This window comes from Sorex fumeus, unplaced genomic scaffold, assembly GCF_029834395.1.
Source record: "Sorex fumeus unplaced genomic scaffold, SorFum_2.1 ptg000019l, whole genome shotgun sequence".
Lineage (NCBI taxonomy): Eukaryota > Metazoa > Chordata > Mammalia > Eulipotyphla > Soricidae > Sorex > Sorex fumeus.
In genome coordinates, this window is record NW_026606076.1 from 14,112,339 (window position 1) to 14,132,790 (window position 20,452).

At 40.1% G+C, this 20,452-nt stretch overlaps 1 protein-coding gene across 1 annotated transcript; it reads left to right on the plus strand.

The window, feature by feature from the left end:
• Positions 1-12,730: 12,730 nt before the first annotated feature.
• On the plus strand, positions 12,731-13,675 carry LOC130021966 (olfactory receptor 7A10-like). The gene has a single exon (XM_056112699.1). It carries the CDS (start codon positions 12,827-12,829, stop codon positions 13,673-13,675), a length of 849 nt encoding a protein of 282 aa, XP_055968674.1. The 5' UTR covers positions 12,731-12,826.
• Positions 13,676-20,452: the final 6,777 nt, after the last annotated feature.

Here is a 20,452-nt window from a genome sequence, read left to right on the forward strand (position 1 = left end):
CTCAGGTTACCCCTTTGTGTGAGTATTGGAGTTATTCATTATCTTTAGTGAGAAGGGGCTTGAGAATCAGTAAAATTAACAATTTAATGATTAAGAATCTAATCAAGGGGCCTGAGTGATAGTACAGCAGATAGGATGCTTGCCTTGCATGTAGGACCTGAGTTGGATATCCCGCATCCCATATGGTCCCTTAAGTGTTGCCAGGATTAATTCCTCGGGGCAAAGCCAGGAGTAACCCCTGAGAATCACCATTTGTGCTTCCTCTCTTTACCCCCAATCCCCCAAAACAAGAATCATTGAAATCAGTTCTTAATTCCTAGGCTTTGGTGGCCATTTCAATCAGGACCAGGATATCGTGCAGGGAGGTTATAATGATAGAAAATGATGAAAGAATTGGTGAAAAACTGAATTAATTTGATTTAGCCATTGGTCTATTGGGGGCACTGACTCTGTGTTATTTTATGAACAATTCTGCAGTTAATCTTCTACACGGAAATCATATCATGAGGAGTTGTGTTTACTGAGAAGGCATTAGGAGGGGCAGCTGTAAATATCTCTTCTGCTCAGGGCTGGAAATATAGAACAGCATGGAGGGCGCTTGTCTTTCATGCAGCCGACCTGGGTTCGATCCCTGACACCCCATATTGTCTTTTGAGCCCTGCCAAAAGTGATCCCAGAGCTCAGAACCATAAGTGAGGCCTGGGTACTACATAGATTTGGCCCAGAAGAAAAAATTTTATTTGCAGTCAAGTTCAATCCTTAGATGTGTGTGTTCAAAAAGTGTGTGTTGGAAGCTCTCGCCACACACATGCCTTCGGTGACTAGGAGCCGCTTTCCCACTCCGACCAGCTGCCGCCTCCAACAGGTACATGAAGGAGGGAACAGGGCCCCCCAAGCTGGTTGGTGATCAGTTATCCTTTATTCCAATCTCCATCCCACCTTTATTCCATTCTCCCCGCGGGCCTATTCCAATCTCACTGAGAGCTCCTCTGCAGGAGATCTGCTCAAGGGCAGAATTTCATCTAAGACTGTATTTATCCTTTCTTTCACCCTTAATTTTAAATAGTCACCATAAATATTACTTCTTAATAATCTTTCTAGTCGTTTGTATGGACACAGTAAGAGATATATTCATCTGGGGAACATAAAGTAACAAAATAGGAGACTAACACCCAAGAATGGCCAAGATTAGTACCAGGAATTTTACTCCATGGCTTGGAGGCCAACCACACATGCTAGGGGAAAAAGGAGCTCAGATAGAGAAGGGAGCACCAAATAAAGGGTGTTGGGAGGATCCTCCCAGGATGGGAGAAGCATGCTGAAAGTAGACTATAGACCGAACATGATTGTCACCCATTTCCTTTTTTGCAAACCACAACACCCAATAAGAGAGAGAGAACAAAAGGGAATGCCCTGCCACAGAGGCAGGATGGGATGGGGAGCTGGGGGGTTGGAGGGATACTGGGATCCATGGTGGGGGGAAATGGGCACTGGTGGAGGGATGGGTATTTGATCACTGTATAATTGAAACCCAAGCACAAAAATTTGTAAGTCTACAACTGTACCTCATGATGTCTCACTAATAAAAATAAAAAAATAAAATAAAACTGTTCTTGAAGAAAAGAAGATATATAGATCCCAGACTATAGGTCTCAGGCCAGATTAGTACTTCCTAACCTTAGTCCCACCAAGGTCCTTATTCAATTGTTTCTTCTTGGCTCGTGACAGTTTTTCCATGACCGTGCTCTTAACTTATTATAACTTTTATGGTGCTTGGCCTGACCCGTTGGATGCCAGGGTAGCTTACACCTTGCCCTTGGTCCATGCAGTCCCTTCATTGGGACTCTGCTTTTGCAGTGGTAGGAACTAAGGGCAATTGAGGCTTAAGTCAAGTAAATATGGCAGCTGCTCAGGGATAAATATTATTCGGAGTTAATTAACTCCCAAGTTCCAAAAGCATAGTATTCACTGTCTTTCTGTGTTCATAAAAAAAGGATATTGCTCTAAAGTAAGCTATGCAAAGCATATAAGGCAAAGAGAAAAGCTATGTTTCACTTACAAATCCAGAGTCCTTAGAAGGATCTGACATTAGGTCACAGGGTTTGATTAGGGAAAATGAGTGATTAACAGGTAGGGAAGCAGAGCACAAAGGAGAGGTTAAAGATAAACACAGAAGAATGGGATTGCCTCAGGAGCACTGTGATGGGTGTAACCCAGTAAACCTAAACTCCCTGCAGCAAGGAAGAAAGAGCAAACCAAAGTTATCCTATACATAGAGAATAAATTAGGAGCACAAAGGAAAAGGGTCTCAGGAGAATAGAGTGAGCTGTAAAGTTCTCTTCAATTGCCCTGTCTCATTTGTATGCATGATGCATGGAAGAGGCATTTTTGTTGATTGGGGCTAAAGGGACAGCACAGCGGTAGGGCATTTGCCTTGCACACAGCCAGCCCTACTAAGCTGAGTTTGATTCCTTCGCCCCTCTCGGGGAGCCCTGCAAGCTACCAAGAGTATCTCGCCCACACGGCAAAGCCTGGCAAGCTACGTGTGACGTATTCAATACGCCAAACACAGAAACAAGTCTCAAAATGGAGATGTTACTGGGCCCGCTTGAGCAAAACCAATGAACAATGTGAGGACAGTGTTTTGTTTGACAATTTGCTGACCTTTTAGTCCTATTTCAAGCAGAGAGAGAAAAAGAGAGAGAGAGAATTCTTAGCTTGTAAGCAGAAGACAGCTGTAATTACTTGTTTACTGAATGAATGAATGAATGAATGAATGCAATTACTTCAGGGGCTGCATGATATATTGGGGTAATGGTTGCTGTACCATTTTGATGAGCTATTGTATGTTAATTCATGAAATGATTGTTATATCAATGGCTGAAAATGCATTGAGGTAGTTTCATTTAAATCGTGTTTCAAAACAGCACTCATATAGTCAACCAGAGACATCACCAAAGATCAGAGACATGTGTCAATGGCAGACTGGAGGGGGTGTATTGTTCTGAACATCTTTGCTCGTCCACTAGATACCATACTGTGGAGAAGGGCCTGGACAGAATAATCTGGAGAAGGAGCTAAGGAGGGATCTTTTTGTTTTCATGAGTCAGAAGACAACCAAGACAGAAGAAGAAGGATGCAGAATGGAGGACCAGATCTCCTGTGTGTGTGTGTGTGTCATGAGATTCTAGGTAGCACAGAGCTTACCCCATGCAGTTAGCCTTCTGGCATCATGGAAAAATCCCCTCTCTCAATCAGCATCCAACAACAGCTTTGAATGTTTTGACTTGTAGCACGGTAGCGCTGTCCTCCCGTTGTTCATCGATTTGCTTGAGCTGGCTCAGTAATGTCTCCACTGTGAGACTTGTTGTTACTGTGTTTGGCATATCGAACAGTCATGGAGAGCTTGCCAGGCTTTGCCATAGGAGTGAGATACTCTCAGAAGCTTGCCGGGCTCTCCGAGAGGGGCGGAGGAATCGAACTCAGGTCAGCCAAGTTGGACAAGTTGGATGTGTGCAAGGCAAATACCCTACCACTGTGCTATCACTCCAGCCCATCCTGAAAACATTTTTCTCCAGAATATTCAAATCAGCACTTCCCTTTGCCATGTACTATCATGCGTTACCCATCCTACCCGTCCTTCTCAGCTTAGTCTTTGTCTAAATGAAATCTGTTGACACATATTGCAGAAAACTGGACAGGCTATTCACTACTCTCCCTATTCCTGATTTCCTTTTCTTCACAATCAAACTCTTAAAAATATATGTACTGTAGCACTGACCTCCCATTGTTAATTAATTTGCTCCAGCGGGCCCAGTAATGTCTCCATTGTGAGACTTGTTACTGTGTTTGGCATATCCAGTACGCACTAGTAGCTTGCCAGGCTTTGCCTTGAGAGTGAGATACTCTTGGTAGCTTGCTGGGCTCTTCAATAGGGGCAGAGGAATTGAACTCTGGGTCGGTCACATGCAAGGTAAACACCCTACCCGCTGTGCTATCACTCCAGCCCTTAAAAATATATATCTTAAAAATATATCTGCTTGTGTCTTCCCCTCCATCATTGAAATGTAGACCTCTTGGTTTAAACCCTAGACTCATCACCTATGAATTGTCTGAAACATGGATAAACTTATAGAAGTTAATTACAGAAAGTAAGTCATATGAAATAGCAAAATGAGAATCTGAAGTGATAGCAAAGTGAGCACGTGATTGCCTTGCAAACTGCTATCCTGGGTTTGATCCCAGTTCCCCATAAGGTCTCCAGAGCTTCCCAGTAGTGACCCCTGAGTGCAGAGGCAGGAATGAGCTCTGAGCACTGCCAGGTGTGGTCCCAAAACAAACAAAAAGAAGAATGAAGGGTACCATTAAAATAAAGCTACAAGAAAAAATTTTAGGGTAGAGGGGGCAAAATCAATATTATAAAGAGGAAAAGACCAACACAAAAATATTCAAATTATTCCTATTTTGAAAAAATTATAATATTAGCTTTTCAAATATGTATAAAAGCATGCATGTTTATATCAGTATTCCTTAATTTTTAGAGTAACTCCATGGTCTCAAATCAGAAAATGATACACAAGCTTTGTAATTTCTACTTCATGGATTTTTTTTAACAGAATCAGAACTTTAGTCCACTGTTTTCTGGATATTTTTGTCCATGTACCTGATCACTGTGTTTGGAAACCTGCTCCTCATATGGGCCATGAGCTCAGAATTTCACCTCCACATGCTCATGTACTTCTTCATGTCCAACTTGTCCTTAATGGACATCTGCTTTACCTCCACCATCAACCTAAAGAAGCTACAGAGGAAGATCCAGGCACACAACAGTCATTAAGAAGGCTGCATCACCCAGATGGTATTTGTTATGCTGTTTGGTGTTTTTAACTTAGCACAGCGTTTGCCTTGCACATGGCCAACAGGGCTGATTCCTCCGCCCCTCTCAGAGAGCCGGCAAGCTACCAAGAGTATCTCGCCTGCACGGCAAAGCCTGGCAAGCTACCCATGATGTATTCGATATGCCAAACACAGTAACAAGTCTCACAATGTTACTGGGCCCGCTTGAGCAAATCGATGAACAATGGGAGGACAGTGACAGTGACCTGCCTGGAAATAACTAGGTGTTTTTATTATCATCATGGATTTTTCTATCCATTTCCTTCCAACATCTGGAGAATTCTATTATTTCTTGAAATCTTCTATCTGCTTCTCTTTTCTACTTTTGTCTTCTGGTTTACCCTTTATTCTTATTTGTCCTTTCTCATTGAGTCTGATTTTTTATCCTCTTTCTTTTATAAGCATCCTAATTTTTTTCTTTATGCTACCTGGCACTTTCTAGGTTCTTCAATTGTTTATTGTCTCTTCCATTTGATATGCTCGATTTTCAATGTACTGTAATAAATTCTTTTTTGAGGGAGGGGCTGTTGGACCACACCCATCAATGCTCAGGGCATGCTTCTGATTCTGAGCTCATGGACTCAATTATAATGGTGTGTGGGGTCAGCTATATGGTACTGGCAATCAAATCAGCATGGCCACAATGCAACACAAGTACCTAACCTGCAGGACTATCTAATCTAATTTATAAATGGTTCAACTCTACAGTATCTCAGTTAACTGACTGTGATAAAGTATGGTCCTCACTCAGAACCTGCATCATCGGTATCACAAGAACTAGAACGATAGAACAGCTGGTAGGGCATTTGCCTTGCACAAGGCCAACCCATGTTTGATCCCAAACATCCCATATGGTCTCCCAAGCACTGCCAGGAGTAATTCCTGAGTGCAGAGCCAGAAGTAACCCCGGAGCATCTATGGGTGTGACTCAAAAAGAAAAAAAAATTAGCAGCTCTGAGTTCTCCAATTACTGCTGAATCATAGAGTTTGCATTTGTAGCAGATTCATTCAAAATTATATTTTATGTGGAAAAGGGCTGGTCTGTATCCCCTAGAGTTTCACACATTCTCATTGTTGTCATAAGGATGACAGGAGATTAGCAGCCTTTTACTCAGATTTTGAGAAATATCTCAAGGTCAATACCAGAGTTTGAGACTGAAGAATAACTTATCCAAATTAGAATCATTAGAATCAGCATTCAAATGAACTAAATAAGAACAAACGTGAACTTTATAATACCAATTAGTAGTGGCCAGCAAGAAGAAGGAAGCAGTGTAGATAGATCACATAAAAGGGACCCTTTTTGTGGTTAAGAGGAGAGTTGGACTTCTAGTGATGAATCAAATGTTGATTCTTCACTTAGTGGAATTTAATTGTGGAAATATGATGAAACACTCCCAAACTCTATTGTTACAAGGGAGAAAGCAGTTATGAATGGAATTTCTCATAGAAAGGATATCTATAAAATGTAAGTCTAGGGGCAGGAGCTATGGTACAGTAGATAGGATGCTTGCCTTGCATTTGGCAACTCGGGTTCAATTCTCAACATTTCATATGCTTTCCCAAGCACTGCCAGGAATAATTTATTGGCACAGAGCCAGGAGTAACCCCTGAGAATCTCAGGGTGTGGCCCCAAAACCAAATACATTTAAAAAAATGTAAGTCTAATAATGAACATAAGGAAAGCTTAGGCTATTCTTTATAAAAATATGAAACATTAAAAAAAATTTAAACACTTTATATCAGATCAAGTACTGTATACTTCCTGCATGTAAGTACCCATGATTAAAGTTTTCCTGCAATGGTGTCAAAGAAACCTAATTTTGGGGCTGGAGCGAGAGCACAGCAGGTAGGGTGTTTGCCTTGCACGCGGCTGACCCAGGTTTGATTCCCAGCATCCCATATGGTCCCCCGGAGCACCACCAGAAGTAATTCCTGAGTGCAAGAGCCAGGAGTAACCCCTGTGCATTGCCCGGTGTGACCCAAAAAGCAAAAAAAAAAAAAAAAAAAAAAAAAAAAAAAAAAAAGAAACCTTATTTCATTGCCACAATGCCTAATTCATGGTACTTCTCTAGAGATCCAGGATATCTCTCTTCCCTCCTCTCTTCATGATCCCTAGAGACAAAGGATTTGATCCAGGAAGATTCCTCGATGCAGGTCAAAAGTAAAACTTTAAGTCAGACACAAATAAAATTGGTCTAGAGAATTGGAAGTGAGGCAATTCATGGGGGAAGTACAAGAAAAGTGGATTTCTTTTTTTAGAGTCTTGGGAATACAAGATCATTAAGGGGGGCGGGGTGGGGATGCATTCTGTCCAAATGACTTTTTCACAAGGGAATTTTGTGCTTAGAAACGGGAAGAACTGAAAAACGCTAATGAGGGAGGTAAAAGGAGCTGTAAGTGTCTCTGCATCTTCCTTGTCTTAGACAAGGTACCCCCCCTTGATACCCCCCTTTCTGAAAGGGACAGACTATTTATTTCTTGTTTTCTGAGTTTTGGTCCCTATTCAGGCGCTGGAGGCTTAGGCTACATTCCTTTCTGCTGTCTTTTCTGGAACAGACCTCACACCTCCATCAGCACAATGATCCGTTCAGACTTCCTCGGCGATGTCTTCAGCTCAGAGCTCCCATCCAGGTGAGGTCAGGTACCCCAGTGATCCCATGCAGAGTCCCAGAGAGAAGGTAATCCCCGAATAGCACCTTGTGGTCTGTGAGAGCTCATTCACCTTTACCTGAGAGACAATTCAACTTTAGCCCTTTCACCTGATGACAGGGGATACCTTACTGGCTACTTAAATCAGACACTACACATTATTTCAGTGTGGGGGCCAGAGGGATAGTATAGCAGGGAGAGCGTTTGCCTTGTACGTGACCAACCCAGGTTCAATAACCAGCAACCCATAAGGTGTGATTCCTGAGCACAGAATCAGGAGTCAGCCCTGAGCACCGCTGAGTGTGACCCAAAAAAGCAAAAACAAAATTTTTTTTTAGTGTGACTTCTTGCTCACATTTTTAATGATCTTTTCTTTTCATAATCTTCCAGTTACTCTTTTCTCAGTAACATCTAATGCATTGAAACTGTTAAACTTAAACTGTGTTTGCAGACAATGGCTAGTTTTGTCAGACAGGCGCACTAACAAAAGCTGAAGATGTTTCTCTAGGCTATTCCATGGGCAAGGGTGGATGTGAGCCAAGATGCTCTGCTCTGAGCATTTACCTTATAGGATCTGGTTCCAATTTCAGTTGATCTTGACTATTAATCCAAAAGGAAAAATATACATTATTCGAGATCATTATAGCTCTCTTCTGGTTTTTTGAATTATAAAATGGTAGCAGTATTTTTTTTGCCAGCATTGTTAGAAATCATCCCTTTTTCTATAAGCTTAACATCTGTAACCCCATCAGTCTGAAGGTTCTTTTAATTGTCCCCAAAATGTGGCAGTCAAAGATTCCTCATTTTCTCAAAGATTACTCTTTTCTCTGTAATCCTGTTATCCTGTTAAGTGTCAGGATATTTATCCTTTATCCTGTTCAGTGTCAGGATATTTAAGAGTTTGCTCAATATTTTGATTTGCCCGTTATCATTGAAGAGATGAGCTACACAATAGCAATGACAACGCCATGACAGGCGGCAGAAATGAGAAAAATCAGCTAGACCTCAGGTTCAATTCCTGGAACTGACTGAAACAGTTTTGGTTTTCCAGAAATGAAACAATGCAAAACTAGCCAACCAAGACCCCAGTTTGCAAAACCTGGGCCCAGCAAATGGGCTCAACCAATTACCATGTGCCATTTCAGCAATGCTAGTGCCAGTCTTTTGTTAATGGCAAAGAATGAGTCGCTTATGTAGCCATATGCTATACAATGCCCTATGAAGCTAGAGTCGGGGTTCTTGTCTTAAAGTCACTGTGTTGGTGTGAACTTGGATCCTAGCTTTAGTTAGCAATAAAATTCCTTGCTTTTGTGTCACAAGAATGGCCCCTCTTCCTTATTCTGAGACCCTGTATAACATTTACATAGCATCATATGTACACATACTTTTCTTCATTTTTCTTTCATTTTTGGGGTGGTGTGGGGGGTTGGTACACACCAAGTAGAGCTCAGGGCATTCTCCTAGCCCTGTGCTCAGGGATCAGTTCTGGTAGCTCTTGGAAGACTCTGTGTATTGGGGCTGGAGCCAGGGTTAGGAACCTGAACTCTCTAGTCTCAGCCCGTTTTTCTCTTCATTTTAACATATAAAAACGATATCCACAGACAAATGTTAGTCGAATGGCTACTTTTGTTTTGAAATATCTCTTTTATCTTTTTGAGTACCTTGTTTCATTTATTTGGCAGCTTTTGCCCAACTGCATATGTGCTTATAGGTTTTGTTTTGTTTTGTTTTTTTTTATTTTTGCTTTTTGGGTCATGCCCAGCGATGCTCAGGGGTTACTCCTGGCTCTGCACTCAGGAATTACTCCTGATGGTGCTTGGGGAACCTTATGGGATGCTGGAGATTGAACCCAGGTTGGCCGAGTGCAAGGCAAACACTACCCCCTCCACTTACCATCACTCCGACCCCTGTGCATATAGTTTTTGAAATGTTCACTCTAATGTATGGGAGACAGTTACCCTCAGCTCTTCACGCACTTCATATTTCTAAGATGTCCCTGCCCTTTCTAAGGTGATCAATGCATTTTTCCCAGGCACAAGATTATTTGTTCCCAGAATCCATTGACAACCAATTCTTTCCCTGACTAATTTAAAAATCCAATCTGCTTGGTAATAAAAGAAAATAAACTCTGTTACCAAATGTTTGATTTTTCTAAAAGCAAATAAGAACAGAGCATTTTCTATAGACCATCACAAAACCCTAGAAAATTGTTGATTTATAGGATGTCTAGATCTGAGAATCAGGAAATTAATTCATTTTGCTATCATTGCTTTCTTGTTTTTTGTTCACCTCTCTTTTTTCACCTAGTGTTTGACTATGCATTTTGTGTTTGGCAGGTGGGGATTGGGACATTAAATAGTGGCTAGGTTAACTGGGTTCGGTGTTTGGCAGCACATTGAACCAAGTATTGTTTTGCATCCCTGGAGGCCCCAAACACTACAGTGTGTTGCTGTGGAGGCCACCATCATCTCACAGCTGGAGCAGCAACAAATCTTCCAACTCCTACACTGAACCACCTGACAAGTTTGTTGAGAATTGCCCTAAGCCTCCTGAACACCACTTTGGAGGTCAAAAAATAAAAAGCAGCAAAAAGCAAAAACAGATTGAAAGCAACTACTTATTTTTTAACTTAGCGTTATTTATTCTGCATTTATCTCATTTGTCTTAATGTCATGACATGTCTCAATAGGGGTTGAAAGTGTCTATTCACACTGTTGGAAAGAATGCAAAGCAGAGCAGAGCGTTGAAATCCTGTGGTCTGGATCATGTGTGAGATGGCAGAGCTAGAGAACAGTGAGATTAACGTGAGTATGATGCAGTGCCCTTGGGTCCAATCATGCCAAGAACATTTTCTGAATGAAAGGATAGAAACTTTATGTGTAGATCTTATTGATATTGCAAGATCTGTGAAGGTATTTGCCTGTTGGATAATGTCCAGAACTAGGCTAGAGTGTTCCAAAGCCATTGTCAAAAAGAGACTCCACAAAAGACCAAGAATATCGCTATTCAAAGACAGGGATAAGGTTTCCAAGGCTTGAGCAATGGTACAGAGGGTAAGGCACTTGCCTTGCATGTGGCTGAACCAAGTTCAATACCTGACACCCCATATAGTCTCCTGAGTCCTGCAAGGAATGATCCTTGGGCACTGAACCAGGAGTAAGCCCTGGATTCTGCTAACTGTGGCCACCCAAGCTAATAATAAAGATTTTTCTTATCCCTAAGAGAACACATAACAATTTGTCTAATGGTCATGGAAGGGACTCACAAAAATTTATTTTACTTGATATTGAGAAAAATCTAACTATTTTGTAAAGCTTCTTTTCACTTTAGGAATTGTAGGCTTATTTCTTTGTTTATTCTCTTGGGTATACAATAGATAATGTGCTTACCACATAAACATGCAATTAACTTTGCCTTTTAAAGTTAAATTTTTCAGTTATATTTTCCAAGTATATTTCCAAGGGAATGTAATCAAGATTGAAAAGAACTGTCTTCCTTGAGGTCTCACAAAGAACACCTGAGTTTATTAGACCCTTGATGTAATTTTCTCCTTATTCCTTTTTCTTTTCTCCTTTTCCTCTCTTTAAAAGTCTGAATAGACTTTTTAATTTTTGAAAAATTGTTGAATGACATGGCTGATTATGGCCTCCTCAACAGGGTGTTCAAAGTTAATGTTTTCAGGGAGAGACTCCAGAAGCAAAATTTCACTGGTAGTTTCATTCGTACTAAACCTAAGAAGTAGAGAAAGCAAAATATACAAGTGATTATTAAACTTATTGGAAACTGTAGTTATGGGAAGGCAAAGAGAGGAGATTGTGGTAAATAAATAAGATTAAGAAACTGCATAATACATGATGTCTGTGTGTGTCTGTGTGTGCATATGTCTGTGTGTTGGTGTTTATGTATGTGTATATGTATCTTTTCTGTTAAGGAAAAGAATGCAAGTGTCTCCTTCCCTTGACCTTATGTGGTGCAAGATAAACCTCAGGGGATGGAACTAATGCAGAATCTGTTTTACTTCATGGGTCTCCTTTGCACCAATTAGTACAGTACAGAGTGACACAGGATGGATGGCCAGGTATCAGGGTAGCCAAGAGGCCAGGCCCATCATTCCTCCCGCTGTGGAATGTCCCTTTTATTATCCCCCTTCCCCAATCATCCTCCAACATTGGCTTCACCTATTTTGACTTGACCCTTTTAAGCAAGCATATTGATCAGGAAACTTGCATTAATTGTTCCCTTGTGAGGCACAAGCCTCCCTGTGTCTCAGATTGTCTCCCTCCCTCTTTGACTTAATCTTTTTTTTTCTGTGTACACTTTTATTTTTAAGTTTTTGTGGTCATACCCAGCAGTGCTCAGGGGTCACTCTCAGCTCTACACTCAGGAATCACAACAGGAAGTTCTTGGAGGACCATTTGGGTACCAGGGATTGAACCTGGGCCAGGTGTGTGCAAGGCAAGCACCTGACTCCCTGTACTATCTCTCCAGCCCCTTCTCTTCCCATTAAAAATTTTTTTTTTACTGAATCTCCATGAGATACAGTTACAGACTTACAACTTTTGCGCTTACGTTTCAGTCATACAATGATCCAGTACCCAACCCTCCGCCAGTGCCCACTCTCCACCACCAATGTTACCAATATCTCTCCCATCACCTCCATCCCCCCTCTCTTTTTACTTAATCTTTCTCTGTCACTTGTTTCATGGTCTCACTAAAAATCAGAAGTGGGCGTCGCTGGTACCAGCTTCATTTTTCTTTGTACCACTCTCATCCTTTACTCAACTGTGTCATTTTATTTTCTGAGTTGATTACTCCGCTTTCATTTATTCTCATCATCTTCCCTCTCTTTAATCAAATGGGAAGGGATGGTTCTTAGTTCTTCAGCCATCTAAAATCACTGCCTCTGGCTGAAACCCTGGAAATCATTAAATTCACTCAATACACCAAGATTCTCCTTTCAGAATTTAAAATGGAGGATGCATAAAAATGCTGGTGGGGACTTTCTTTTTCCATATTAGAGGTGGCATGATAGATCTAATTAAAAGAATAAACTTAAATATAAAATAGTAAAATTAACAGCAAGTGAAACAAAGTTTTGCATCCCAAATATGTGAGGATGGTAAGGCTACTTGATGACAGCTTATGTTATTTCCTAATTTTATAGAGTACCCTCCACCATGTGAAAGCAGAAAATGATTCACAAATTTTAGAATTTATTCTTCTGGGATTTTCAGAAGATCCAGAACTGCAGCCCCTCATCTTTGTGATTTTTCTCTCCATGTACCTGATCACTGTGTTTGGGAACCTGCTTATCATCCTGGCCGTCATCTCAGACCCCCACCTCCACACACCCATGTACTTCTTCCTGTCCAACCTGTCCTTTGTGGACATCTGCTTCACCTCCACCACTGTCCTCAAGATGCTGGTGAATATCCAGAAAGAGTGTAAAGTCATTACCTATGAAGGATGCATCACTCAGATGTATTTTGTCATAATTTTTGTCTTGTTGGACGATATTCTCCTGACTGTGATGGCATATGACCGCTTTGTGGCCATCTGTCATCCACTGCATTATACTGTCATCATGAATCCCCGACTCTGTGGACTCTTGGTTCTGGAATCCTGGATCATAAGTATCCTGACATCCTTATTACAAAGTTTAATGGTGTTGCAATTGTCCTTCTGCCAAGACTTGGAAATCCCTAACTTTCTGTGTGAGCTCAAGGAGATGGTCCAGCTTGCCTGTTCCGACACCTTTACAACTAATGTGGTGATGTATTTTTCAGTTGTTCTGCTGGGTGGTGGTCCCTTGGCTGGGATCCTTTACTCTTACTCTAAGATTGTTTCCTCTATACGTAGAATCACATCGTCACAGGGTAAATATAAAGCCTTCTCCACCTGTGCATCTCACCTGTCTGTTGTCTCTTTATTTTACTGTACCACTCTAGGAATGTATCTAAGCTCTGCTGCTACTCACAGCTCAAAGATAACTTCAATAGCCTCTGTGATGTACATGGTGGTCACCCCCATGCTGAACCCCTTCATCTACAGTCTGAGAAACAAGGACATAAAGAGGGCTCTGAAAGCGTTCTTCTTGAAGGGAACTGCAAAAGGACAGTTGATATAAGGATGAGGAAGTGCCAATAACTTCTAAGGTCAAACCGTTAGAGAAGAAAAACATGAAGATGAATCATTCTGTGTATTGCTGGCAGCTGGAATTTATTTAGAATAAAAATTACTTTACTTTGGAAGCAGAACTTACTCTTTCTATGTTTTATGGATTTTAATTTATTTAAAAAATTAAGTCATTCAACTATTACATGTTTTCTTTGATTTATCCTCTGATTTCAAAAACATATGTTGAATATTCAACTAATTTTAATGTGATTATTAAAGATGTAATATTATGCACCTACATTTTATTATTGTGTAAAGTAATATCAAATTGCAAGGAAGACTTCAGGAAAATGTTGGAAGCAAGATCTGAAATGTATGAGGATACTATGTTGAGTACCATGCAAAGGTGGCATTTGTACATTTGAGAGTTTTGAGCAAATCTTTTGCATTTCAAATAAAATTAAATATACCCAAGAGCAAATAATTTTAAGTCTCATATTTTATGTTCAGAAAAAATTTAGTACAAAAATGGAGATGAAAGGAATGAAAAAAATAATTTTTCAAGTAACATATAAATGAATGTAAACCCAAATATTTCAAGGAAGGATATGTACACATTTAAATGATGAATAGCTCTTCCTGTATAGATGGAGCTAAAATACACATTCCATCAATATTTCTGCAATGGTATTCTCTATCAATTGAGAATGCAGATCTCCAAGATGATTTTATATTCCTCTTCACCAGAATTAAAATTTCAATAGAAAATGCTTTTCCAACAAAAGCGAAACGAATGGAGAAGCTTCTTTCCCCCTTAACAAAACACTACTGGAAAACTTCCCTTATTCCATTACTCATGTTAAAGTTCTTTAAAGAAAATACTGATGCTCTTACAATATTGACTGAAGATTGAATTGGATCTCAGACTGAATCTGAGATCAAAGACTGAAATGGATCTCAAGGTCTATATAATTAAGATGTGTTCAGGCATATGTTTTATCTGGAGGTAACAGAAAAAAAATTATTTTTTTCTCTTGAACTAAGGTAATATTGTAATGTAGAAAATGAAAATATATTCCTTATATGTAACAAATTGGTCATAACGATGAACTAAGTGAATGAGAATGGACTCTTTAATTCTACCCTCGGTATGCAACTCCTAATTGTTGAGGTTCATGTATCATGGAGTCAGGTTGTTAGTGACCAATGGGACTCAATTTGCTCCTGTTTGAGAATTGGATGTTATTTATTTTCTGTTGCAACAATGCCTCTTGGTCAATAAAGAGTCAAGGAATCGAATCAGAATGAGTTCTCGCATTCTTAAGTTCTGGAAGAAATCTCAGATCAGGCTTAGCATACCTGTCAGCCAGTTGTAACACTGGAGGCCAAAGACTGATGAGGAAGAACTGATGTCACACTTTGATTCATTTGATCTTTGGGAGCACTGAATCTGAAAGATTCTTTTGTCCTGTTATCAATTTGATTTTCTGAAAGAAAGTCATGTGATGAGGGGTTGAAATAACAGAGAAATGTATCTACAGACCAGACATAATACAAAAATCTCTTGTTTTTTTTCTTTTTTATTGAATCACCAAGAGGTACAAAGCTGATCATGGTTGGGTTTCAGTCATACAGTGTTCCAACATCCATCACTTCACCTGTGTCCATTTCCCACCACCAGTATCCCCAGTTCCCCTCCCACCACCATTCTCTGCTAGTCTGCCTCTATAGCAGGCACTTTTCCTCCCTCTCTCTCTCTGTCTCTCTTTCTGTCACTGTCTCTCTCTCCCCCCTTTATAGGGCATTATGATTTGCAATATTTGTAATGAGAGGTTATCATGTTTGTTTCTTTACCTCCTTTCAGCACACAGTTCTTATCCAAAGTGATAATTCCCAACTATCTTTGTCATGGTGGTGCCTTCTCTAGCTCAACTGCCTGTTCCCCAAGCATTTGAGTTGGCTTACAGCCATGGGCCAATACTCTAGCCCCTTATTTCTACAGTTCTCGTATTATTTATTTTTTATGTATTCCACAAATAAGTCCAATCATTCTATGTCTATCCTGCTCCTTCTAACTCATTTCACTCAGCACCATATTCTCCATGTCCATCCATTTGTAAGCAAATTTCATAACTTCATTTTCCCTAACAGCTGCATGGTATTAAATTGTGTAGATATATAATAGCTTCTTTAACCAGTCATCTGTCCTTGGGCATTCTTGTTGTTTCCAGATTCTGACTATTGTGTATAGTGCTGCTGTGAACATAGAAGTTCAGATAGAATTTCTGCTGTGTGTCTTTTTGGGGCCCCAGAATATATTCTCAGAAGTATGTAGCTGGGTCATATGGAAGTTCAATTTCTAGATTTTTTTAAAATGCCCATATAATTTTCCAAAAAGGCTGGAATGGTCAGCATTCCCACAAACAATGAAGAGTTCCTTCCTCCCCACATCCACACCAGTATTGGTTGCTCTTGTCCTTTTTGATGTGTGTCAGACTCTGTGGTGTGAAGTAATATGACATTGTTGTTTTGATTTGCATCTCCCTAAGAATTAGCACTGTAGAGCATTTCTTCATGTGCCTTTTAGCCATTCGTATTCCTTCTTTGAGAAAGTTTTTGTTCATTTCTTCTCCCAAAAATATCTTCTGCTTCAGTCCCTCTTATTCTTTTCTAGGGGTATTTTTTTGGGTTTTGGTGTCATACTCAGTGGCACTTAGGGGTTTGTGCTCAGGGACCAGTCTTGGTGGTTCTCAGGGCACTCTATGTGGTGCCTGCAATTCAGACCTGGCAGGCTACACGCAAAGCAAACACTTTAACTCTTGTATTATCTCTTGAGCCTAGAGAGCTATAATTTTATTGCACCTAAATCTAGCAAGCAAGGGGGCTGGAGCGATAGCACAGCAGGTAGGGTGTTCGCCTTACAAGCGGCCAACATGGCTGACCCGAGTTCGATTCCTCCGCTCCTCTCGGAGAGCCCGGCAAGCTACCGAGAGTATTCGATATGCCAAACACAGTAACAACAAAGTCTCCAATGGAGACGTTACTGGCCCCGCTCAAGCAAATCGACGATCAACGGGAGGGCCTTTACCTTTACCTTACCTTAAATCTAGCAAGAAGACCAGGACCAGACTACTTCTGCTTCCTTGTCTTTGACAATGCTTAAGTATTCAGCACCAACTAAGCATAAAGATTTCCATCCTTTTTGTATATCTTCTTTTCAGAATTTCTATTCAAAAGAGTTTAGAGCAAACCTAGGTAGGGATTTCAAGAAAGGATCAGAATGAATCAAAGGTCAACCTAATCATCTGAGCCTAATTATATAATTACTACCAAGCAACATCAACCTCTGATCAAGCTGATAGCCTGGATTTCTTGTTCTTTGTTATTTAGCTTTCTATGGAATAAGGAATCAGTTTTTCCCATGACCTCATCTCACAACGAGGCCATCAAGCTCATTATTTCACGTTAAGTACATTACATATGAGTGACAGTTACAATTTCTGGTCATAATTTCAAGTGCTTTTGAATTTATTTTTAATATTGTATTATCGTGGTGGATTTTTAAAAAAATTTGATTTTTAAAACTTTTTTTTATTGAATCACTGTGAGATTACAAAGCTGTTCGTGATTGGATTTCAGTCATACAGTGTTCTAACACCCATCCTTCTTGCAGGTCTTAGCTTTTCTTGGAAGTGTACACTTCCTAGTACCAGTGTCCCCAGGTTCCCTCCCATCACCTCCCATCTTCCACCCCCTACCTGCCTCTATGGCAAGAGCTTTTTGCTTTTCTTCTCTCTCTCTCTCTCTCTCTCTCTCTCTCTCTCTCTCTCTTTCTCTCTATCTCCCTCCCCCCACTTTTGGGCATTGTGGTTTGCAACATTGATACTGAAAGGTTATCAAGAATATCCCTTACCCACTTTTAACCCTCAGATCTTGTCCAGCATGATCATTCCAGGCTATTATTCTCATACTGGTCTCTCTCTATCTTACCTGCCCTCAGCCCCCCACACACTTGTGGTTATATCCAACCATTGGCCAGTCCTCCTAGCCCCTATTTTCCCTGGCCATGGATATTAGTCTTCTAATATATATATATATAGAGAGAGAGAGAGAGTAGATATATATATAATATATATATATATATATATATATATATATATAAATTGTGGTGGATTTTAAGTAGTACTCATTGCAAGTTTGAGTTTGAGTTTCACATCTCTGATCACTCACAATGAGTGCAATGAGAAATTTTTTGTGTTTTTGTTATAAATAACTTCATTGAATAAAAGTCTATCATTGTTTTGCCCCATCTGAAGTTGTTTTTGTTTACTTGTTATTTCATTTTGCTTTTCACATGTACGAGATGGTAGGCATTAATCATCTGCAAACATTCTTCTTTGATTCTGTAAGCTATTTTACCACTTTCTTTATATTCCTGTTTGATCCACAAAAAAGTGTTCATTTTGAAGAAGTGACTTATCTGCACTTTTGTTTTACTTGCTTTTGATGTCATTTGTAAAACTTGTTTCCTTACCATTGGCATGAATAATAAATCCCAAGTTTTATTAGAAGTGTATTTCTTAGCATTTATATACAGGGCACCAGCCCACTGTAGGTTGTTTATCTCTATAATTTGGAATTTTATGTGGATCTCCATTTACAGAATGGTTGTTTACCAATTATCCTTTTTATTCTAGTTCAGGCACTCCTTTCAAAATCATATGGCTTATATGGTCCTGTTTCTGGATTCTGGAGAAAAGAGATTTTTCTAAGGTGTCAGTGTGTCAGCAGTGTTGTGCCCATCCCAAGTCAGTGCTCAGAAGACCCAGGAGACCTGACCCAGACAAGATCTTCAGTAGTTGATACAGAGAAAATGTGAACTTAGATGGAAATAAGAGGCTAATTGGCTTAGAGATTTGGAAAAGAGGCAGTTTATGTACAAATAAATGATTAAAACTGGATTCACCTGAGTTCAAATGTGTGCATGGGGGGAAGAGTAATTAGGAACATTTTTCTTTACAATCAAGATCAGGTTTGCACAGGGGACTTGTGTCCTTAGAGATAAAAGAAACACTGAGGAGAAGCATCTCAGGAGAATAGAAGGGCGGTAAAGATCTCCACATCCCCACACCTGTGTGTGCCCGAATGGAAGAGGCTTTTTTGTTGGCTTTTGTTGGTGGTATTTTAGCCATATTTCAGACTGGGAGACCAACACTGCGTTTCTTTTTGTTGTCCTGTTGGGGAAAGACCTACACTCCACGTCATCCACAATCCAATAAGGAAAACGGACTTGAATCCAGAGAAAACCCTCTCAGTTCCCAGTTAGGTGAGTCCAAGGAGGGGAAGTGTGGGGAGAGACAGAGACAGAGAGAGACAGAGAGACAGAAGAAGAAAGAAGAAGAAAGAAGAAAGAGAAGAAGGAGAAGAAGGAGAAGGAGGAGGAGGAGGAGAAGAAGAAGAAGAAGAAGAAGAAGAAGAAGAAGAAGAAGAAGAAGAAGAAGAAGAAGAAGAAGAAGAAGAAGAAGAAGAAGAAGAAGAAGAAGAAGAAGAAGAAGAAGAAAGAATGTGATACTGAGAGACAGAGATAGATTGTGTATGGGAGAGAGGAATAGAGAAAGTTGTGTGTGTCTGTGTGTGTATGAGCATGAGCGAGAAAGAGAGGAGGGAAAGATGGATAGAACAAGAGTGGGAGAGAAAGAGAGAGAAAGCTGCAACCCTGTCCTCTGACCAGCTCAGAGCCAATTCTCCTTAGCCTGAGGTAGCAGAGTTCTGTGCTGTAATAGCATGTTTGCTAAATGAATGATTCCTTTTGGCAACTGCATAGTACGTTGGTGTCACTTTGCTGCTTCATTGCTGATGATCGGTTATAGTCTAAATTATAAATGACATATCAGTGCCAGAAAATGTACCAAAATCTTGTTTCTTTCTTTTTTTTTTGGTGGCAGATGCAGCTGTACTCAAGGTTTACTCCTAGTTTTGCACACAGGAATCACTTCGGGGAAGATCAGTGAGCCAAATGGAATGCTGAAGATTAAACCTGGGTCTTCTCTATGCAAGGTAGACACCCTACCTACTGTCCTATCTCTCAGGTCCCCAAATTTTACTTCTAAAGTGTTATTATTAACCACAAGCCACCAAAAAATTTAGAGACATTTCCATGAGTCAGAGTGGAGGTGGAGTGGGTAGGTTGTAACCAGGATGTCCTGAATGTCCTTCCATGCCCAGGACAGACCAGTATGGGAAAAAAATAGGCTCAAATGTCAGTAGTACTAGACTGACAAACCCCTGACATGAAAGAAATTACCATTCGTAGTATTTGTAGTTGCCTGTAATTTTTTTCTATGACTAGAATTTTTTTTCTATGACTAAAATTTTTTTCTGTAATCTTCCTTTTTGGAGGTTACATCCAGTGGTGCTCAGGGCTTATTCCTGGCTCTGTGCTCAAAGACCTTTGACTTGGGTTTATTATCTTGCATTCATTTTATTTCATTTATTTCAATGTTAAGATTTGCATTGACAGATGTGTGCATTTACTAATATTGTAAAGAATGTAAAAGTAAACACAGAAATGGAAGTTCCTGCTTTCTGGGTCATGCATTTCAATGGAAGAGACAGAGGATAGTGAGATGAGTGTAAGTATGAGGCAGCCCTAGAAAGCACAGTCATAAAGGAAGCCTTCAGTATAAAATGATGGAAGGGTCAGGGTCCAAGCAGGGTTGATGATTTTACACAGAAATTTGATGTGGAATAAAATTCATAGGACTAGGATGTCCCCAAGGAATTGCCA

Excerpts from the sequence above, each read along its gene's own strand:
- LOC130021966 (XM_056112699.1), top strand. The coding sequence starts at position 12,827 with ATGTACCTGATCACTGTGTTTGGGAACCTGCTTATCATCCTGGCCGTC.